At 43.4% G+C, this 17,185-nt stretch overlaps 1 protein-coding gene and 2 non-coding genes across 7 annotated transcripts in view; all 3 read right to left on the bottom strand.

Moving 5' to 3' along the window:
• Positions 1-17,185, bottom strand: part of TENT4B (terminal nucleotidyltransferase 4B) — a 69,380-nt gene that overhangs the window by 12,095 nt on the left and 40,100 nt on the right. For all 5 annotated transcript variants that reach the window (XM_042231584.1, XM_012189745.5, XM_027977819.3 and 2 more), the window contains 3 exons: positions 4,190-4,313; positions 1,769-1,815; positions 212-332 (listed from right to left, as the gene is read on the bottom strand). In XM_042231584.1, coding sequence (XP_042087518.1) covers positions 212-332; positions 1,769-1,815; positions 4,190-4,313 — 292 coding nt within the window. The remainder of the gene's footprint in view (positions 1-211; positions 333-1,768; positions 1,816-4,189; positions 4,314-17,185) is intronic.
• Positions 6,848-6,917, bottom strand: LOC114118119 (small nucleolar RNA U2-30). Its single transcript, XR_003591666.1, has one exon. It is a non-coding gene; the product is annotated as a small nucleolar RNA U2-30 (small nucleolar RNA).
• LOC114118120 (small nucleolar RNA U2-19) lies at positions 7,071-7,152 on the bottom strand. The gene has a single exon (XR_003591667.1). It is a non-coding gene; the product is annotated as a small nucleolar RNA U2-19 (small nucleolar RNA).

Here is a 17,185-nt window from a genome sequence, read left to right as displayed (position 1 = left end):
TAGAGTTAAATTTTTGAAAGAAATGGATAACCAGAGCAATTCATTTGTCTCACAAATGCAATTTTTTATGTGCAAGCACTGGGATCATGAACAGAAGGAATCATTCTGTGCGCACCATAATCCAACTGTGCGCACCAAAGTTAAAAGTTAATTTTACACGTTCCATGCGTAAGTAACTGGAGAGTTTAGGATGAAGTGTTGAAGAACTTACAGTGGCTTTGTCCAGAACTTTCACCGAGTCTTCATCTGCAACCTTATGCTTCCGAAGAGCTTCCTCCAGGGTCCAGAGGGGCAGGTTTTCCCACTTGCCGAACACCACCAGGTCAATGTCACTGAGCACAGAGCACAGAGAGGAGTTGGTGAAAGCAGCAAGACACTGGACTCGCCTCCACTGCTTCAGGCCACAGCCAGCACGTCACTGGCAGCACCGTGAGAGCTCACGTCTCACTCTCACACTGCCCAGTGAAGACCGAATGTGTTGGTGAGGGCCGTTTTTCAGAAAGTGGAGGCTGGTGATTTTAACAACCTCCTACTTCTCCTACTTATTTCCCAGGGTGATTCTGAATGAAGTAAACCCTCAAAAACACCAGTTAATGTTTCCTGTTCATAAAGGCCTCTGGTACTAAAACCCTTAAGACCTTCCAAGTGAAAGAGATCAACCGATTAATCGTGACTTACATTATCAAGTATAAAAGCAAGATGCAGGCTTACTAGTATATCCAGTATGCCACCATGTGTGTAAGAAAGGAAGAAACACTCATTTCCTTTTACATGTACAGAATCTCTCTGGAGGGATATGCAAGGAGCTGGTAACAGCAGCTCCTCCAAGCAGAGAAACTGGGGGAGAGAGGTGGGATTCAGACTTTTCATTGTCTTTATTTTTGTGCCCTTTTCAAATCTGAACTAGGTTATCACAAAAATTAAATTTTTAGAAAGAATGACTCAGGCTTTGCAGACGCTCAGAACCTACATAAGGAGAAAATATTAAAGAACTCAAAGTTGAATATTTCACAGCTCTGTAGGCCTAGGACAACAATGGGAAGAATGAAAATTGCTAGGATGCATCCACTTTAACACATTTTAAGTTTGGGTAAAGTAGGTTGAAGCAAGCTCAAATGGAAACCATGATGGACGCCTGCAGTTAATCACACCATGCTGGGTACTTGAACGTGTGTTACAGGGTAAATCTCACGGTGAGCGCTCTCACCACAGTAAAACCAACGCATGATGAAATGTTTTTGCTTAATGAAGACCACAGCAGCTTAATTCTTGGAGAACAGGTACCTGATCCTCAGTAAGTCTTACTATCCCCTCGAAGCAGCCCCAACACACATACCCCACTCTTGCTCCCAGCTGTGGGCCAAGGCAGCCCTCATTTGAGAAGATTAAAATGAACAAGGGGTCTGAAAGGAACAAGACTCTCCTCAGAGAAGAGTCTATGCCCTAAAGTTTTGAGTCAGAATATGGTGACAGGAGCGAAGAGTATGAGTTCTTAATAAAAATGAGAGACCTGGCATTCTTGAGCGTACAGAGCTCCAGAGCATGACCAGGTCTTTTACCATAATAGTACATTAACGTCTGTGTGAGTGGGTTACATTACGGGCTTGAACAGTTCTCTGTAGTGATACTCTATTTCAAGGTAACTCAAATAAAATACAAGTAAGTTTTCATAAATCTGTTTTGTTTCTATTCTTACCTATTTAACAGTCAAAACAAATAAACTCTAGAAAAATGCACAATTCCTTGAAAGCTTCATAAATGTACTAACCTTGTAGGTAAATACAAGCCAGTCTTAAAACTTCCAAATATCTGGACCTGAAATAGAAAAAATTATATTAAAATATGAGCTATGACAAACCTAGACAGTATATTAAAAAGCAGAGACATCACTTTGCAGACAAAGGTCCATACAGTCAAAGCTACAGTTTTTCCAGTAACCATGTACAGATGTGAAAGCTGGACCATAAAGGCAGCTGAGCACCAAAGAACTGATGCTTTCAAATTGTGGTGCTGGAGAAGACTCTTGAAAGACCCCTGGACAGCAAGGAAATCAAACCAGTTAATCCTAAAGGAAATCAACCCTGAATATTCACTGGAAGGACTAATACTGAAGCTGAAGCTCCAATACTTTGGCCACCTGACGTGAGAGCCGATTCACTAGAAAAGACTCTGATGCTGGGAAAGACTGAGGGCAAGAGGAGAAGGGGGTGATAGAGGATGAGATGGTTGGATGGCATCACCAACTCAATGGGTATGAGTTTGAGAAAACTCCAGGAGATAGTGAAGGATAGGGAGGCCTGGCGTGCTGCAGTCCACGGGGGTTGCAGAGAGTCGGACATGACTTAGCGACTGAACAACAAAAAATATCAGATGAAAGGCCACACCATGGAGAACTGCAGGACTTTGCTACCCTCTACTGGTCGTTTTTAGTACTACAAGAGCACTTTTTTCCTACCACCACGCTTTCGTGGAAGCAGGCAGGACTCCATGTCTCACAGAAAGCAGTATTAAGTAGCACTACTTCTGAAAGTTAGTCTAAACTTCTTAGGTTCAAATATCAAACATGTGGACTTAAACAGAAACCTTTCAAAAGGAATGTTCACTGCTGCTGCTGCCCTAAAAATCTAAAGACACAATCCCCAATCCTTAACTTCTGTTCCCCTAAGGAGGACCTCCTCACAGATTCCTGGATTACGGGCCGACTGCCTCCATCGAGTGGCGGCCTGCAGGCGGTCCCCACAGAGAACCCCAGGCACTGTCGCTGTAGCAGCACGCTGCAGCACACCACCAGCACACACACAGCCCATCGCGACCCACGGAGAACAGTGGGAGACACAGGCAGACGCGTGCACACCAGCAGCTGCCGTGAGGGATGAACCACAAAAACAGTTCAGCCTGTGAGGTGAGACGCACCAAGGGACTCAATCACAGCCTCATGTTCTAAAACCGCCCTGGTCCGGAGGAGGACTGATTCAGATCAGTTTCTCAACTTCAGCTCTACAGCTGGGGCAGATAAGCCCTTGCTGTGAAGATCCGTCCTTGCATCTTGTGATGTTTAGCCACCTCCTTGGCCTCTGCTCACTGTGTGCCAGGGGCACCCCACCAGTCACGACAATCAAAAATGGCTCTGACACTGCCAAATGCCTCCCAGGAGTCTCCAGTCTAGGTCACGCAGGAGCAACAACGTGGTACAGAGCAGCTGCTCGAGAAAACGGTAGGGTCGTTCCCTCTTCCCTGCGGAAGCCCAGGTGGCTCAGTGGTAAAGAATCCACCTGCCAATGCAGGAGACCCATGTTCGACCCCTGGGTCAGGAAGGGTCCCTGCAGGAGGAAACGGCAGCCCACTCCAGTGTTCTTGCCTGGAGACTCCCACGGACAGAGGAGCCTCGCGGGTACATACAGTCCATGGCGTCGCAGAGTCTGACATGACTGAGCATGCTCGCATGCGCTCTTCCTTGTACCTATCTTATTTGAAGCTTCTCTGTTTTGCCAATTGGATCAAAAAAGCTTCCCTGGATTTGCTCTGGCCATCCCATGACACAGTCTAAAGAAAAGTTACATAATGCAAAGGACGGCATTCCAATAAGTCACTTCTCTGAATGAACAAAACTGTAGAATAAACCCTCAAAGGAGCCCCCCAAGGTGACCATCAATAATAAGAACCACAAACAAGCAGAGGAAATCTTGGGCAAAAGTTTTGTTCACTGGGTGGGGGTTATACTGAGAGACAAGGAGAGATAAGAAAAAGAGAAGGAAACAGCAGTTTCAGGAGCGTAGAGTACACGCCTACATTAGACTGTGAAAATGAACTTCAAATGACTCAATAAATTTCTACCTGACATCTCCATTCAGCTATAAACAACTACGCAATGTTCATACTGACAGGCTGGAACAAAGTAGTAACCGAGTTTTGATACATCACATCCAAATAACCCACTGCCATCAACACAAAGAGGCTTGATTTGTCTTTCTTCTCTTTATACTAATGATTCCTAAATATAGTTTGCCTTTAGCAGTACCGCAAAGAAATAGTCTTAAGTCAGTCATTCAACTCAATGCAAATAATTAGGAAGCCCCAAATTTTATCTCAAGGCTGGAGAAAATGGTTTGTTTTTGAAACTGCATTAGACCACAATTCTACAGATGCACGTCCACAGGGATACCACCTAAGCACCCAGACGGGTACTCACGTCAGCACTGGGCCAGAGCTCCTTAATCACACCCTCGATCCTGTTCACCACTTCCATCCGCATCTTCTCCTCCTCTGGTCTTGGAGACATATATTCATAAAAATCACTGATTTCTTCATGCAGACTGAAGAAAAGAAGCAGAGACGTTAATACGGACAAGGCCAATCCAATGAGAAATCACTATTTTAAATAATCTTACCCAATTAAGTCTTAAAGTCATCTGCAGGTTTTACAGTCATACATTCCTCACCTCAATTTTAATGCTATAATTCATGCTAAGCTAAAACGGGAATGCACAAATGTTAATCAAAATGCAAAAGTAATTAAAAGTGAGAAATTCCAAATTCCAAGAAGTCTTACTGGAAGTGTACTAGCAGCTCTCACAGCATTTATTATCTGCCTGTGCAGAATACTTGCTGAGTGCCGGTGATTTCAAAATTTCTTAAGTTTCAAGTGAAGGCCTTTGTACTCTGCCTTTACACTTCTGATCCAGTAGATATAAACACAGGAAGACACAGACAAGCTTCTGGGCAGTGGGGGTGACCCCCTTCCCCCTCTGAAATCCATTCCTCACAGGAGCAAAAAAGCATGTCTTTCATGATGTTTGCTTAGTGAATTAAGTGTCACATGAATAGGTCAGCCAGGGAGTATCAACAAAGACCTAAAAGGAATGGCTGGCGGACAAGGCTCCATAAAGGAGCTAAAAGGACTTGCAGAGACCGAGAGGTACGAGGCCCCCTCGGGGAGCACCGAGCGGAGGGCACGGCCTGTGGCAGAGGGAGGAGCAGAGGGAGGAGCAGGTCCTGAGAGCAAGGCAGTACCGGACGACAGCAGGCTTTGAGCGACACACCGCGAGTTCAGACCTTCCTGGATGGTGACGGGGAACTATTTAAATGTTTCTGAAAGGGACCAGGGAAAGGCTGACTTCAGAAATGGAGCATTTTAAGATCTGGCAATGGTGCCAACAATGGGCTGGCAAAGAGACAAGGCTGGATGCAGCAAGAATGGCTCACAGATTACTGCGAGTGCAGGGCTGGCTGAAGGTCTGGAGAATGGCGGCAGGAAGGAAATGGGCTCAGAAATGCCACACACACACACAGACGCAATGGCGGGGCCCCAGGGCAGGACCAGCTATGGGAAGAGAAGAGTGAGGGTGCCTGCAAGGGCTGAGGTCTGAGGCGCTGTGGGAACGGATGAACAAGGTGGAAGGAAACGCTAAGTAGGCTGGCTAGGGAGCCGCGTGCAGTCAATTACTACAGAAGAAGACGAAGAATCCAAACAGAAGAAAGTGAAAATCACGCTTCTTAACAAGGTGGCGCAGCTGCGAAGAGCTTCCTTTAGGAGGGAAAGGAAGTATTGGTCACTCAGCCCTGTCCAACTCTTTGTGACCCCAAGGACTGTAGCCCGCCAGGCTCCTCTGTCCATGGGATTCTCCAGGCAAGAATACTAGAGTGGGTTGCCATGCCCTCCTCCAGGGGATCTTCCCCACCCAGGGTCTCCTGAATTGCAGGCAGATTCTTTACTGTCTGAGTCACCAGCAGTTTCCCTGAGTATGAAATGGGAGGAAATCTGCAAAACTTGGGTTGGATGCAGACAAGACGGGAGGCCCGGCTCCAGGTCGCTGGAGGTAATATACCAGACTGAGGATGCTCTGGTAGCTATCTCAGTCTAGCACAGCTGCAATGAACCAGGAAGCCAGGAGAAGGGCACCAGTTAAAGAGCAATGGGTGCCAAGCACCAGAGGGGAGCATGTGGGTGGCGGGGAACGGCAGTGGGAGGCAGGGCAGCCTCAAAGTAACAAAATCTAGAAGGAGGGGTGTGCCCGCAGCTGCAAGCCCATTCTGGTCCAGAGCAGGTCCGGGATCCCCAGGAACCTAGAAACACCACGAGACCCAAAATGGTTACAAGGAAAAGAAAGGACCAAATCTCAAAACCCACTGGCTGTTATCAGAATGTGGCAGAGTAAACTTTAATCAGTAGTTTCTGCTTCTTCTGATGTTTTCTTTTTAGAGTCAAAACACTTGAGTTCCATACTCAGGCTCTGCCTGAGGGCAGCTGTGTTCCTTTTCTGGCCTCTGAGTTCTCAGGCACAACCTAGGGCGCAGCACCCAGGAGCATTTTCAGGCCCTTGGTTTCCAAAGGCTGGGCCATTTGCTCAGGAATGACTGACAGCAGCGATGTGCCTGTTCACTGTGCAATACCGTAGGAAAACTGGATTTTAAAACTCCAGGGAGTTCTGCTGCTAAACCCAGAGACTCCCAGTGGAGTCAAGTCTTCCTTGACTTAAGTAGGTGCCTTCCAGGTACCCTAGTATATTCAGACTTTTTTTTTAAGCTTCTCAGCTTTTAATATATTCTCTAAGGTCACATCCCCTTTGGTTTCTGAAAGACAACAGCTAAAATGATTAGTCATTAGAGAGTTTATGGCTTGCTTTACTCTTCTGCACTTTCGGTGGGGATGAGAACCACAAATAAACAACCAAACAATGGACTTCTTATCTAACTAGATCATTTGCTATGAATTATCAGAGTTTATTTGTGGTTTGAAAGCACGTCGTGTAGAATACTTCCATTGTAACCAATGGGGAAAATCTCCTAAATTGGACTGTTAGCTACTCTACAAAGGCCCACTTACACATTTTTTTTTTTTTTAAAATTCTGAGCTCAGATCAAGTGTAGAAACCTTCATAGTTATAAAGGTCTGTAGTAAAACCTTTTCATCATTGCTCAGAACTGATCAGCTTTTGCTACACACACACTCCCAGCCAGCTCTCACCCACCCATCAGTTAAGTGCTCAGTCATCTACTGTCACTTTCGCACAAGCGTGCGCGTGCACACCCGCACACCCACACACACCCCTTATTATAAATTACCCTTTGCTTCTCAGAACTATAGAGATCATGCATCAGGCAGACTAAGGGGTCTTTTCTGATGCTCGGATTAGGCTGTTTTCATCACTCATCCACTTCAGGAAGAGCAGATCTCAGAGAAACTTACACATTTTATAACAAATAACAGGCAAAAAGTGTTTAGCCCAACCTCTAGTTAATCTTTAAGTCATATGAAACTAAGAAAGAACTCATCCTCCAAACACTACTGAGTATCTATGTTCAAAGGTATTAGAAGGAAAACAGACAGCCACACATGGTCCTTGCCCTGGGTGGTGTCCATCTAATGATGAAAACAAATACTCAAGATGTGCAGTAGCTGTGCGCGTGTGATCCATATAGCCCACACTGCTCCCCCACAGGCAGGGTGCAGACGAACAGGAGTGCTTTCCTATGACAGCTTCCGGAGTTGCAGAGAGGTCGCCCTGCAGGGTAGTGAGGTCCTCGTCACCTCAAGTCACTTTCAGATGACCACAAAGCAAACAGAGGTCTTGTAAGGGATTCCTGAACTCGGCACTATTACAAGGTGGAGAAGATTCTAGAACTCCTGTTTATCACCAGGCTGTCAACTTTCTAATTAGCACACATTAATCTGCAGGAAAGGCATGATAGTTTTACGCGACAAATCCTTGAAACAAGATCACCCCACCACACTTTGAATGGCTAAGTTAAAGAGCTCTCTTGGTGACTGTCAGCCTGCACTTGGAAACATGGGTTATCTTCACATATCTTCTGATGTTGATTTCCAACAGACTTTCACAGCGATAAGAGAACAGACTCTATGATTCCAATATGTCAGACAGACCATGGAAGTTTTACACATTTCTTATGACCCTGGATATGTTCCAGTGTCTCCAAATTTATAGTCCATGGGAATTTGAACAGAATTTGTGCCCTGCTGTTGTGTGAAAATTGCATAAGTCTTAATTATGTTGAATTGGTTCACAGTGCCTTTCAGGTATACTATATCCGTCTACTTTCCTGTCTATTCATTCTAATAACCTGGGAGAGTTTGATATTGAAATGCCAACTAAAATATCTATTTATCTGCTTTTAAAAATAACTGTAATATACAGTGGAACTATATGTAACTTTTCCCTGTATTTTCCAAGTCTCCCGTAAATGTGTTATCATACTTTCATAATTAAAAAAATAATTACTGGGGTAGGGAGGGAAAGACCACCCTAACACTGTTTGCTGACGCATTCTCCTACTGAGAGACAGCTGCTATGTTAGCAGTTAACAGTTATTAAAAATAAAGCTGTTATGGAAAGAAAAAAATATCCTAAATTTTAATAATCCATGGAACCATCTTCCTATTTAGGAAAATATGATTCTACAGCTTATCTTCCCTCTCTTATTACTTTGCCTTCACCATACTGGAAGGAGGGAAAGAGGAGTAAGCGGAAAAAGAAGGGCTGTTAAAACAAAAAACTATTTGAACAGTAAGAACCAGAGAAACCACCTCAGGCCTGCCAGGGTCATCTCCTTACCCAAGCCAAACACAAACATTCTTACCTATCTCATCTATATTTAACCTACTATCTGTAAGATGCTTATTAAAGAACTAAGTGAGAAATCTTGGTACAATCAGGAAATAAACTTCCAATGAAAATTTTAAGATAATTTTGAGGGGCTCTTTCCCCGTGGACCGCATAATTTGACTGGCATGGTACAACATATATCCAGGTGCTTTAAAAATCCTAAAGGAACTGAGTCCCATTTTTGGAGTGCCCACTACATGCCTGGCACACTTTTGAGTGGCATGATGACCTAATAAAGGCTGGAAACTGGAGAAAGTTTGCAAGTTTGCTCTCCCACGTTAACTACACCTCTGATATCAACTACACAGAGAAAACTTCAGTTTCCTCCACATCTGGGTTAAAGCTTGGTATTAGTTAAATTAGCAAATACTGCTGTGGGGTACACACTCAACCTTACAGTTTCTCGTCTTAAAATGACAAAACTCAACTCTCCTGCGATCAGAATTCCTGAGTGACCAAAACACAGCGCCCTCTATTAGGATATCAATGTCTTCTTAAAGGATAAAGTGAGCAAGAAAGCACACCCACTTCCTGCACTTAAAGGAAAAGTACATAAAAGCAATATGATAAAATAAGTGCCTCTATATAACTGGAGAGGATGCCACAACCCAAAACTTTTAGAAAATGAGAATCAAAATGAATTTGCTGGGGTAAAACTTAAACTCAAAAATTAATGATAATACAAAAATGTAATGGAACAAATAAGAAATATCAATTAAAAAATGGCTTCTGTACTTTTAAAAAGTACAACCCACAGATAATTAGGTCATAAAGACATGAAAAAATCACTTTTGCTCTGAGAAGAGTTCCACCAGAGGAGATATGCTAGCCTTTCAAAACAGTCCTCAAAGGCTCAACTTCTCAGGCTATAAAAGGGAAGAACTGCTTCACACCTTTTCAGCTGGGCAACTCAGGGTGGGGTGTGAGTCTCTTAGCAGCTCTTGCAGCTTCAGAACCAAAATCAACATGGCAGTCTCCCTGATACCGCCAGGCCAAGGCGGGCAGATGACCCACTGCTGGCCCCTCTGCTCAAGACTGCCCCCTGCAGTTCCCCCAAAATCTGTTCAGGGGCTAACACCGCTTCCTGGGGGACACTTGCCCAGCTTGCAATGTGCCTGAGGACAATGTCACACCAAGGTCAGGCCATTCGGTTCCATAACTGAAGTCCTCATTAACTGTAACCTCAGATCTGTATGAAGGCACTCATGGCACGTGTTAGTCACTCAGCTGTGTCCGACTCTTTGTGACCCACAGACTGTAGCCCGCTAGGCTCCTCTGTCCGGGGGATTCTCCAGGCAAGCGTACTGGAGTGGGTTGCCGTCTCCTTCTCCAGGGGATCTTCCCAACCCAGGGATCGAATCCGGGTCTCCTGCCTTGCAGGCAGATTCTTTACCATCTGAGCCCCCAGGGAAATGACCAAGTTCTATTCAGTTACTGTCAGTAACAAGATACTCCTCCCCTGCAAAATTTTAAGATTAACAATAAACAATTCTGACAAGGACATATGGAGAAGGCATTCACATGCTGCATGGAAAAATGTAAATCACTACAATCTGAGAGGTTGTTGTATAAGCGATAAATAATATTTATATAAATACTCTTTAAAATCCCCCATCTTTCATTAAAATCAGGATCTGGAAGAGTATTTGCACTCCATGTTTACTGCGGCATTATTCCCAATAGTCAAGATATGGAAACAACCCAGATATACACTGACAGATGAACCGCCAAAGGAAACACTATATATTATTCAGCTTTAGAAAGGAAATCTTGCCATGTGAAACACCAACAAACCTGAAAGGACATCATGCTAAGTGAAATACGCCAATCAGAGAAAGAGAAATACTGTGTGATTCCACTTACACGCTCGAAAAACGGCCCAACTCACAGAAGCAGAGAACAGAATGACGGCTGCCAGGGGCTCGAGTTGGGTAGGGAATGGGGAGTTGTTCAACAGATATAGTTTCAATCAAACAGGATGAATCAGGTCCTAGAGATATCCTGTATAACACAGTGTCTACAGTTAACAATACTGGGTTGCGCACTTAAAAATCTGTTAGGAGGGTAGATCTCAGGGTATTCTTACCACAAGCGAGTGAGAGGACACAAGGAACTTTCGGAGCTGTTGGATGTGTCTACTGCATGGATGGATGCGTGCGTGTTCAGTCGTGTCTGACTCTTTGCGACCCCATGGACTGTAGCCTGCCAGTCTCCTCTGTCCCTGGGATTTTCCAGGCAAGAACACTGGAGTGAGTTGCCATTTCCTCCTCCAGGGAATCTTCCCAACCACAGTATCAAACCCACGTCTCCTGCATTGCAGATAGATTCTTCAACACTACACCTGGGAAGCTCAAATATCTACTACCCTGGGTATATCACCACCTTGGTTTTATGGGAGTAAACATACATCCAAACTCATCAATTTGCATATCTGTATTAAGTATGTGCAGCTTTTTGCAAAGTTGTTTAAAAACAAATCCCCCTTTTTTTAATCCTCCAAGAATATTTCCATAAGGGAACAAGGATATTCACCACAGCATGGTTTGGAATACTAAATAATTTAGAAACAGCCTCACTGTCCATCAGTGGGGTCCAATTACATAATCATAGGAACACTCTTTGACCTTCCCTTGAATTATAGCCAACAATCCATTAAAAAGAATGAAGAAGAGCCATTTGAGTTGACAGAGAAAGATCTAAGATTTGTTATGTTTAAAAGAAAGGATCCCTTTCATGTACATTAAAAAAGACACACACACACACACACACACACGCAGACACACAAGAGAAAGTCACAACACGTTTCTACCTGCATTACAAGTTTTCTGGAAGGAGAACCGTTATCAGTGATCACCTTAGGGAAGGGCATGGTGGGCGAGTTAGGGAGACCTTTAGTTTTTTATTTCCTATCACTGTGTATAATTTTATAACTTTTTTAAACCACCAGTGTGTATTTGTTTGTCTGCTTTTCCAACAAGAATCACTATTATCTTTTTGGAGAGATCACAGTCATTTGCATCTTCTTTAAATTTCCGCATGTGAAAATGCACACGTGTGCATGCATGTGTATTTCCCCCAACCTCCACTTCATAGAACAGGGTCTATATGCCATACTGTGTATGACTATTAAACCTGATAAGAGAACTTGGGGGTGGAGACTCACTTTGTTTAAAGTGCTGCTACTGCTGCTAAGTCACTTCAGTCATGTCCGACACCGAGTGACCCCATGCACGGCAGCCCACCAGGCTCTCCCGTCCCTGGGATTCCCCAGGCAAGAACACTGGAGTGGGTTGCCATTTCCTTCTCCAATGCATGGAAGTGAAAAGTGAAAGTGAGGTCAGTCATGTCTGACTCTTCAGGACCCCTTGGACTGCAGCCCACCAGGCTCCTCCATCCATGGGATTTTCCAGGCAAGAATACTGGAGTGGGGTGCCATCGCCTTCTCTGACCCCGGTTCAATTCCAGGGTTGGGAAATCCGCTGGAGAACGGATAGGCTACCCACTCCAGTATTCTTGGTTTTCCTGGTGACTCAGCTGGTAAAGAATCCGCCTGCAATGCAGGAGACCTGGGTTCAATTCCTGGGTTGGGAAGATCCCGTGGAGAAGGCAACAGTTACCCACTCCAGTATTCTGGCCTGGAGAATTCCATAGACTTATACTCCATGGGGTTGCAAAGAGTTGGACACAACTGAGCGATTTTCACATAGCTCACATACATTGATGTATACAGTCTATCTTTTAAAATGCATACTAAGTACTATCAGATATTTTTATGACAAGGAAAAATATCATTAAAGAAAATTAACGCTTGAAGGCAAAAGACTCAAGTTATTCTAATAATCTAGTTTTGCAGACCAAAAGGTCACAAACCAGGCACCTGGAAGATATGAACAGAAAGGGGCCCCAAAGCCAGGCATGCAGCAACAGACACAGGACGAATCTGGGAAGTTACTGCACGCATGACGCGATGCAGTGAGTGTAGTAGTAAGTTTCTCTTGGTGTCTGACTCATCCATTCTAGGAACTTAAATGAGTGTGCATACGCAAGAGAAATTTCAGGAAGAATGCATGGTCGCAGTAGTTTCCTCTGGGGCGTGGAACTGAGGTCTGAGGTGCAGGGATTTATATATTCTTTTGCACCATATGATGTTTTCCAAATGCAAGTAGGAACCAAGAGCGGTGAGTAACAGTAAGCCCTAGGGTGATCCCTAGAGCAGTCTCAGTGACATCTTCAGGAGGCTCTAAAATTTGATTTTTACAAAGAAATTGTCCTCGTAGCTCAGTCAGTAAAGAGTCTGCCTGCAATGCCGGAGACCTGGGTTCAACTTCTGGGTTGGGAAGATCTCCTGGAGGAGGATCTTACCTGGAGAATCCCATGGACAGAGGAGCCTGCCAGGCTACAGTCTTTGGGGGTCACAATAGTCAAACACAACTGAGTGACTAAGTACACACACAAAGAAACTGTCACACACACACACACCCATTCTGTATTTCCAGCTGCCAGCTAGACTCGTCTACGTAAATGTCACCTCAAACTCAGTAAGTTCAAAATGAAACTCCTTGTCTTTTTCCAAAAACCTAATCTTCCTTCTTGGATTTTCCTGAGTTACTGTTTCCCCAAAATGGAAACTAAGCTGATCTCACTGCCCCGAGCTTCTCCCTTCCCTGAGCCATCTTCCACATGATCACTCTTCCTCAAGCTATCTGTGTCACTTCCTGATGCCTCTTCTCCCCAGTACAGCCACAAGGCACTGTGCTGGAACATGCCAGATCTCTGCAAGAGCCCCACCCTTGCACAGGCAGGCCCTGCGCCTGGAGTACCTTCTTACTCAGCCTCTGAGAGCTCAGCTGGCACCTCCTTGGTCAAGTTGCCAAAAGCATTACTTTAGCTCCTCCTCAATGCTCCTGACCCTACCTCCTGTCCAGCTGTCAGCCCCAGTGAGTTCACAGTGAATCCCTGGCTCACAGGCCTCCCTGCTGACTCCACTCTCCGACTCAGCTCTGTGTCCCCAGATAGGCCGCAGCACAGATAATTGCTTCTAGAGGAAGGGACCTCAGATGACTTTTTCGTACATCCAACCATGATCATGCCCACAAGTCACAGAAGGGATAGTATATACCCCTTAAAATAAGCTCAGGACCAGGATCCAAGGAAACTGACATTCACACAGTGAAAAATGACAGAACCAGAAAGAAGGGCAATTTGGCCCCCAAACTACGGACGTCCTTTAGATTCAGAGAGGGTAACTCCACTTCTCAGAACGTAGCCTAAGGAAATACGTCTGCATGTGCAGAGCGATCTGGCTATCAGAAAATATCCACAATGAGCATGTAGTTTTTTAAAAAAAAAGCTGAAGTTTTGAAATATTTCAAGGAGGATCACCAGTATCAGAGTGAAAAGGAAAAAACCCTCGAACTCTTCTTTATGTAGAGAAGTATTCACACCCCAAATAATTCTCACTATAAACTAAGATTTAAAAAAAAAAAAAGGGAGAAAGAAAACATGGATGACAACATAAAATCATTTAAAATACACACTTCAGGTTTGCAAACTTCGTAGGCATTTAAAACTGTTATTCATAGTTGAAGAATGTGCTATTTGCTATGTCAACTCCTTGGTTAGGACTTGGGAGTAAAACTGCAGAGAATGGATACTAAATTATAAAGTTTTCCTTTCTTTCTTCTTTAAGAGGTGTTCACACCTGCTTGCCTAGAAATTAGAGCATTCCTTTTAAATGTCATCATCTGTTGCTGCTCTCAGGTTTGGGATCACAGTTTTGTTAGGCCAGTGTTTCAGAAGGATGGTTTTCCTCTGATTTCCTGTTCCTTCCCTTTTTACTGCTATGAAGAGAGAATGAAAACCATCTGACTTCCTCTAAGCCTCTTAACTTTTGCCACACAACCCTGCTACTACTTTCAAGCAAGTATAAAGACAAAGAAAAGGGAGGCAAGAGGAAAGAAACGATTACCTGAGAGTTGCTTTATTTAATCCTAGTCATTCATTCTTCCCTCTACCAGCAAAAATTCCCAACTCCCTCTGCCACTCTGAGTAGGATCTAACCAAACCTGGATAAAGTTGGGTAGCTCAAAGAATAGTTGATAGTATTTCCCAATTAAGGATAACTACCTTGAAATAAAAGCTCAGTTATCAGATTTATCCCCCAAATGGAAGGTCCTCAAATATGTGAAGAGTTGTTTTTTTTTTTTTTAAAGAGGCTGAATCTTTCTTTATTCACAGGTTAAAATGTCAACAAGAATAGTTCATTCTACAGAAGTTTGTTATAGTTTTAAACATAACAATGAAATGTAGATGTGTTTAATCCATACAATTCTCATACAAAAATATTTATTTTTTATTTTTCATTTATTTATTTCTGGTTGGAGGCGCTGCTGATATTTAAGAACAGACACTGCTGTATAAATACATGAGCACTTGCAGTGTCTCCTGCTGTGTTAAACTACTGGTAAAAGAGGCACAGAACCAGCAACGGCTTTTATAATTTACGCTTTTTTTTTTTTCCTGTACTGTTGAGATCTTTTGGGTAAGTCCTGATACTGTTTACAACATTTTTTAAAGCTTAAGTGAAAAAATAAAGACAAACTGTTTCACAAAGAGTTCATTTACACCAAAAACATAATGTTTATAAACCTAGGTTGACTTTCTGAGGTCCCATATTCTTCCAAATTTAACAACAACAAAATAAACTCTGAAATAAATAAGGAAATTTACAGTGGTTTGTAAAGCACACGGCGGGGGGGTACACTTGAAAACCACCTATTGCTCTACCCAAAAAAAGCAGCAAACACAGCTGGCGGTGACTATGTGCCAGAAAACAAACACTCACCAAGTACTTGCTGCAAACTATTTCACTCCACACGCCACTTTAAAGGACAAACAGAGTGACTACGCCACGGCCACTGCACACGTCATCTGCTACGACAAAAATCTACTTGTAATGACTGTATATAAATGCATATAAATACAGACAAGCCTCATTTTATTACGCTTTGCAGATACTGTCTTTTTTTACATATTGAAGGCCCGTAGCAACCACGTAGTCAAATGATGGTTAGCATTTTTTAGCAACAAAGTACTTCTTAATTAAGGTTATGTACATTATTTGTTAAGACCTAATGCCACTGCACATGTAACAGACTACAGAATAGTAAAAGATAGCTTTCATGTGCACTGGAAAACCAAAAACCTGTGTGGCTTGCTTTATTGCCATCTCCTCTTTATCGTGGTGGTCTGGAACCAAACCTGCATTATGCCCAAGGTACCCCTGTATACCCTAATTTATTCTACCAACCCCTTATCACTAAGCATTTAAGCTGTTTCCAGTTTTCCACTTCTATAATTCACATTATAACGCTGTCTTTGTACATAAACCTGTAATCAACTAACTTCTCTCTTCTAATCAATTCTTACAAGTGGAAGCCTTTTGTGAAAGACGTAAGCAGTTTAACACTTTTGAAGGTTGCTCCCCGAACACCCTCCACCAGAACGGGAGATGATAAAGTCTCCCACAGAAATGCACGACCGTCCCTCCCCAACCTCCACACCAACGGAGAGTGCTTTGTTTTATTCTTTGATTCCTATTGTTATTGTTCAGTCACTCAGTGTCCGACTCTGCGACCCCAGGGACTTCAGCACGCCAGACTATTCCTATTAAGGTTAGGAATTTTCTCCATGCTTACTGGACATTTGTATTCTTTTTCAACTCATTTCAACAAACTATTAGATGAAACTAAAAAGCAGTTTAAAGAGCATGTTGTTCAGTCGCTAAGTCGTGTCTGACTTTTTGTAACCCAGGGATTGAACCCACGTCCACTACATAAGCAGGCAGATTCTTTACCACTGAGCCACCTGGAAAGCCCATTCATTTAAAGAACATGAGCTGGGATCTGCGTTCCCACTGACAGGTATGCCCGGGTAGGTACGCTACCTCTCCTGGTGGCCCCTTTTTCAGCTGCAAAGTGCGGACAATAATACTAATCTTAAGAGTTTCTATAGGGATTAAACAAGAATATGGAAAGGGCTTGGCATAGGGTTTACCGCTTACTTTGCACACAGTAAACCTCAATAAACATTGGCTATTTATTAAACGGACTTTCCTGGTGGCTCAGTTGTAAAGAATCTGCCTGCAGGAGACACCAGTTCGATCCCCGGGTTGGGAAGATTCCCTGGAAATGGCAACCCACTCCAATATTCTTGCCTAGAGAATCCCATGGATAGAGGAGCCTGGTGGGCTATATAGTCCATGAGGTCACAAAGAGTCAGAGTCAACTTAGCGATTAAACGACAAACACAATTTAATAAACACCTGAAGTATGAGGCACTGAGTAAGGTGATAAGATACTCCATTGAATAAGACCGACATGGTCCTTGCCATCATGAAGCTTACAGTCTACTGGGAATTAATTTTAAAAATAAATTTTTATTCAGATTTTTTATGTTGAATGTCTTATTGCAAAGCTTTTTTAATGTGTATAAAAACTTAAAAAAAAAAACAGATTTATACCTATGAGTCTCTGCCTGAAGAGAACAGCTAAGGTAAATAAATA

This window comes from Ovis aries, chromosome 14 (assembly GCF_016772045.2).
Source record: "Ovis aries strain OAR_USU_Benz2616 breed Rambouillet chromosome 14, ARS-UI_Ramb_v3.0, whole genome shotgun sequence".
Classification (NCBI taxonomy): domain Eukaryota; kingdom Metazoa; phylum Chordata; class Mammalia; order Artiodactyla; family Bovidae; genus Ovis; species Ovis aries.
The sequence above is the reverse complement of the archived record's forward strand: the minus strand, read 5'-3'. Positions and strand labels throughout refer to the sequence as shown.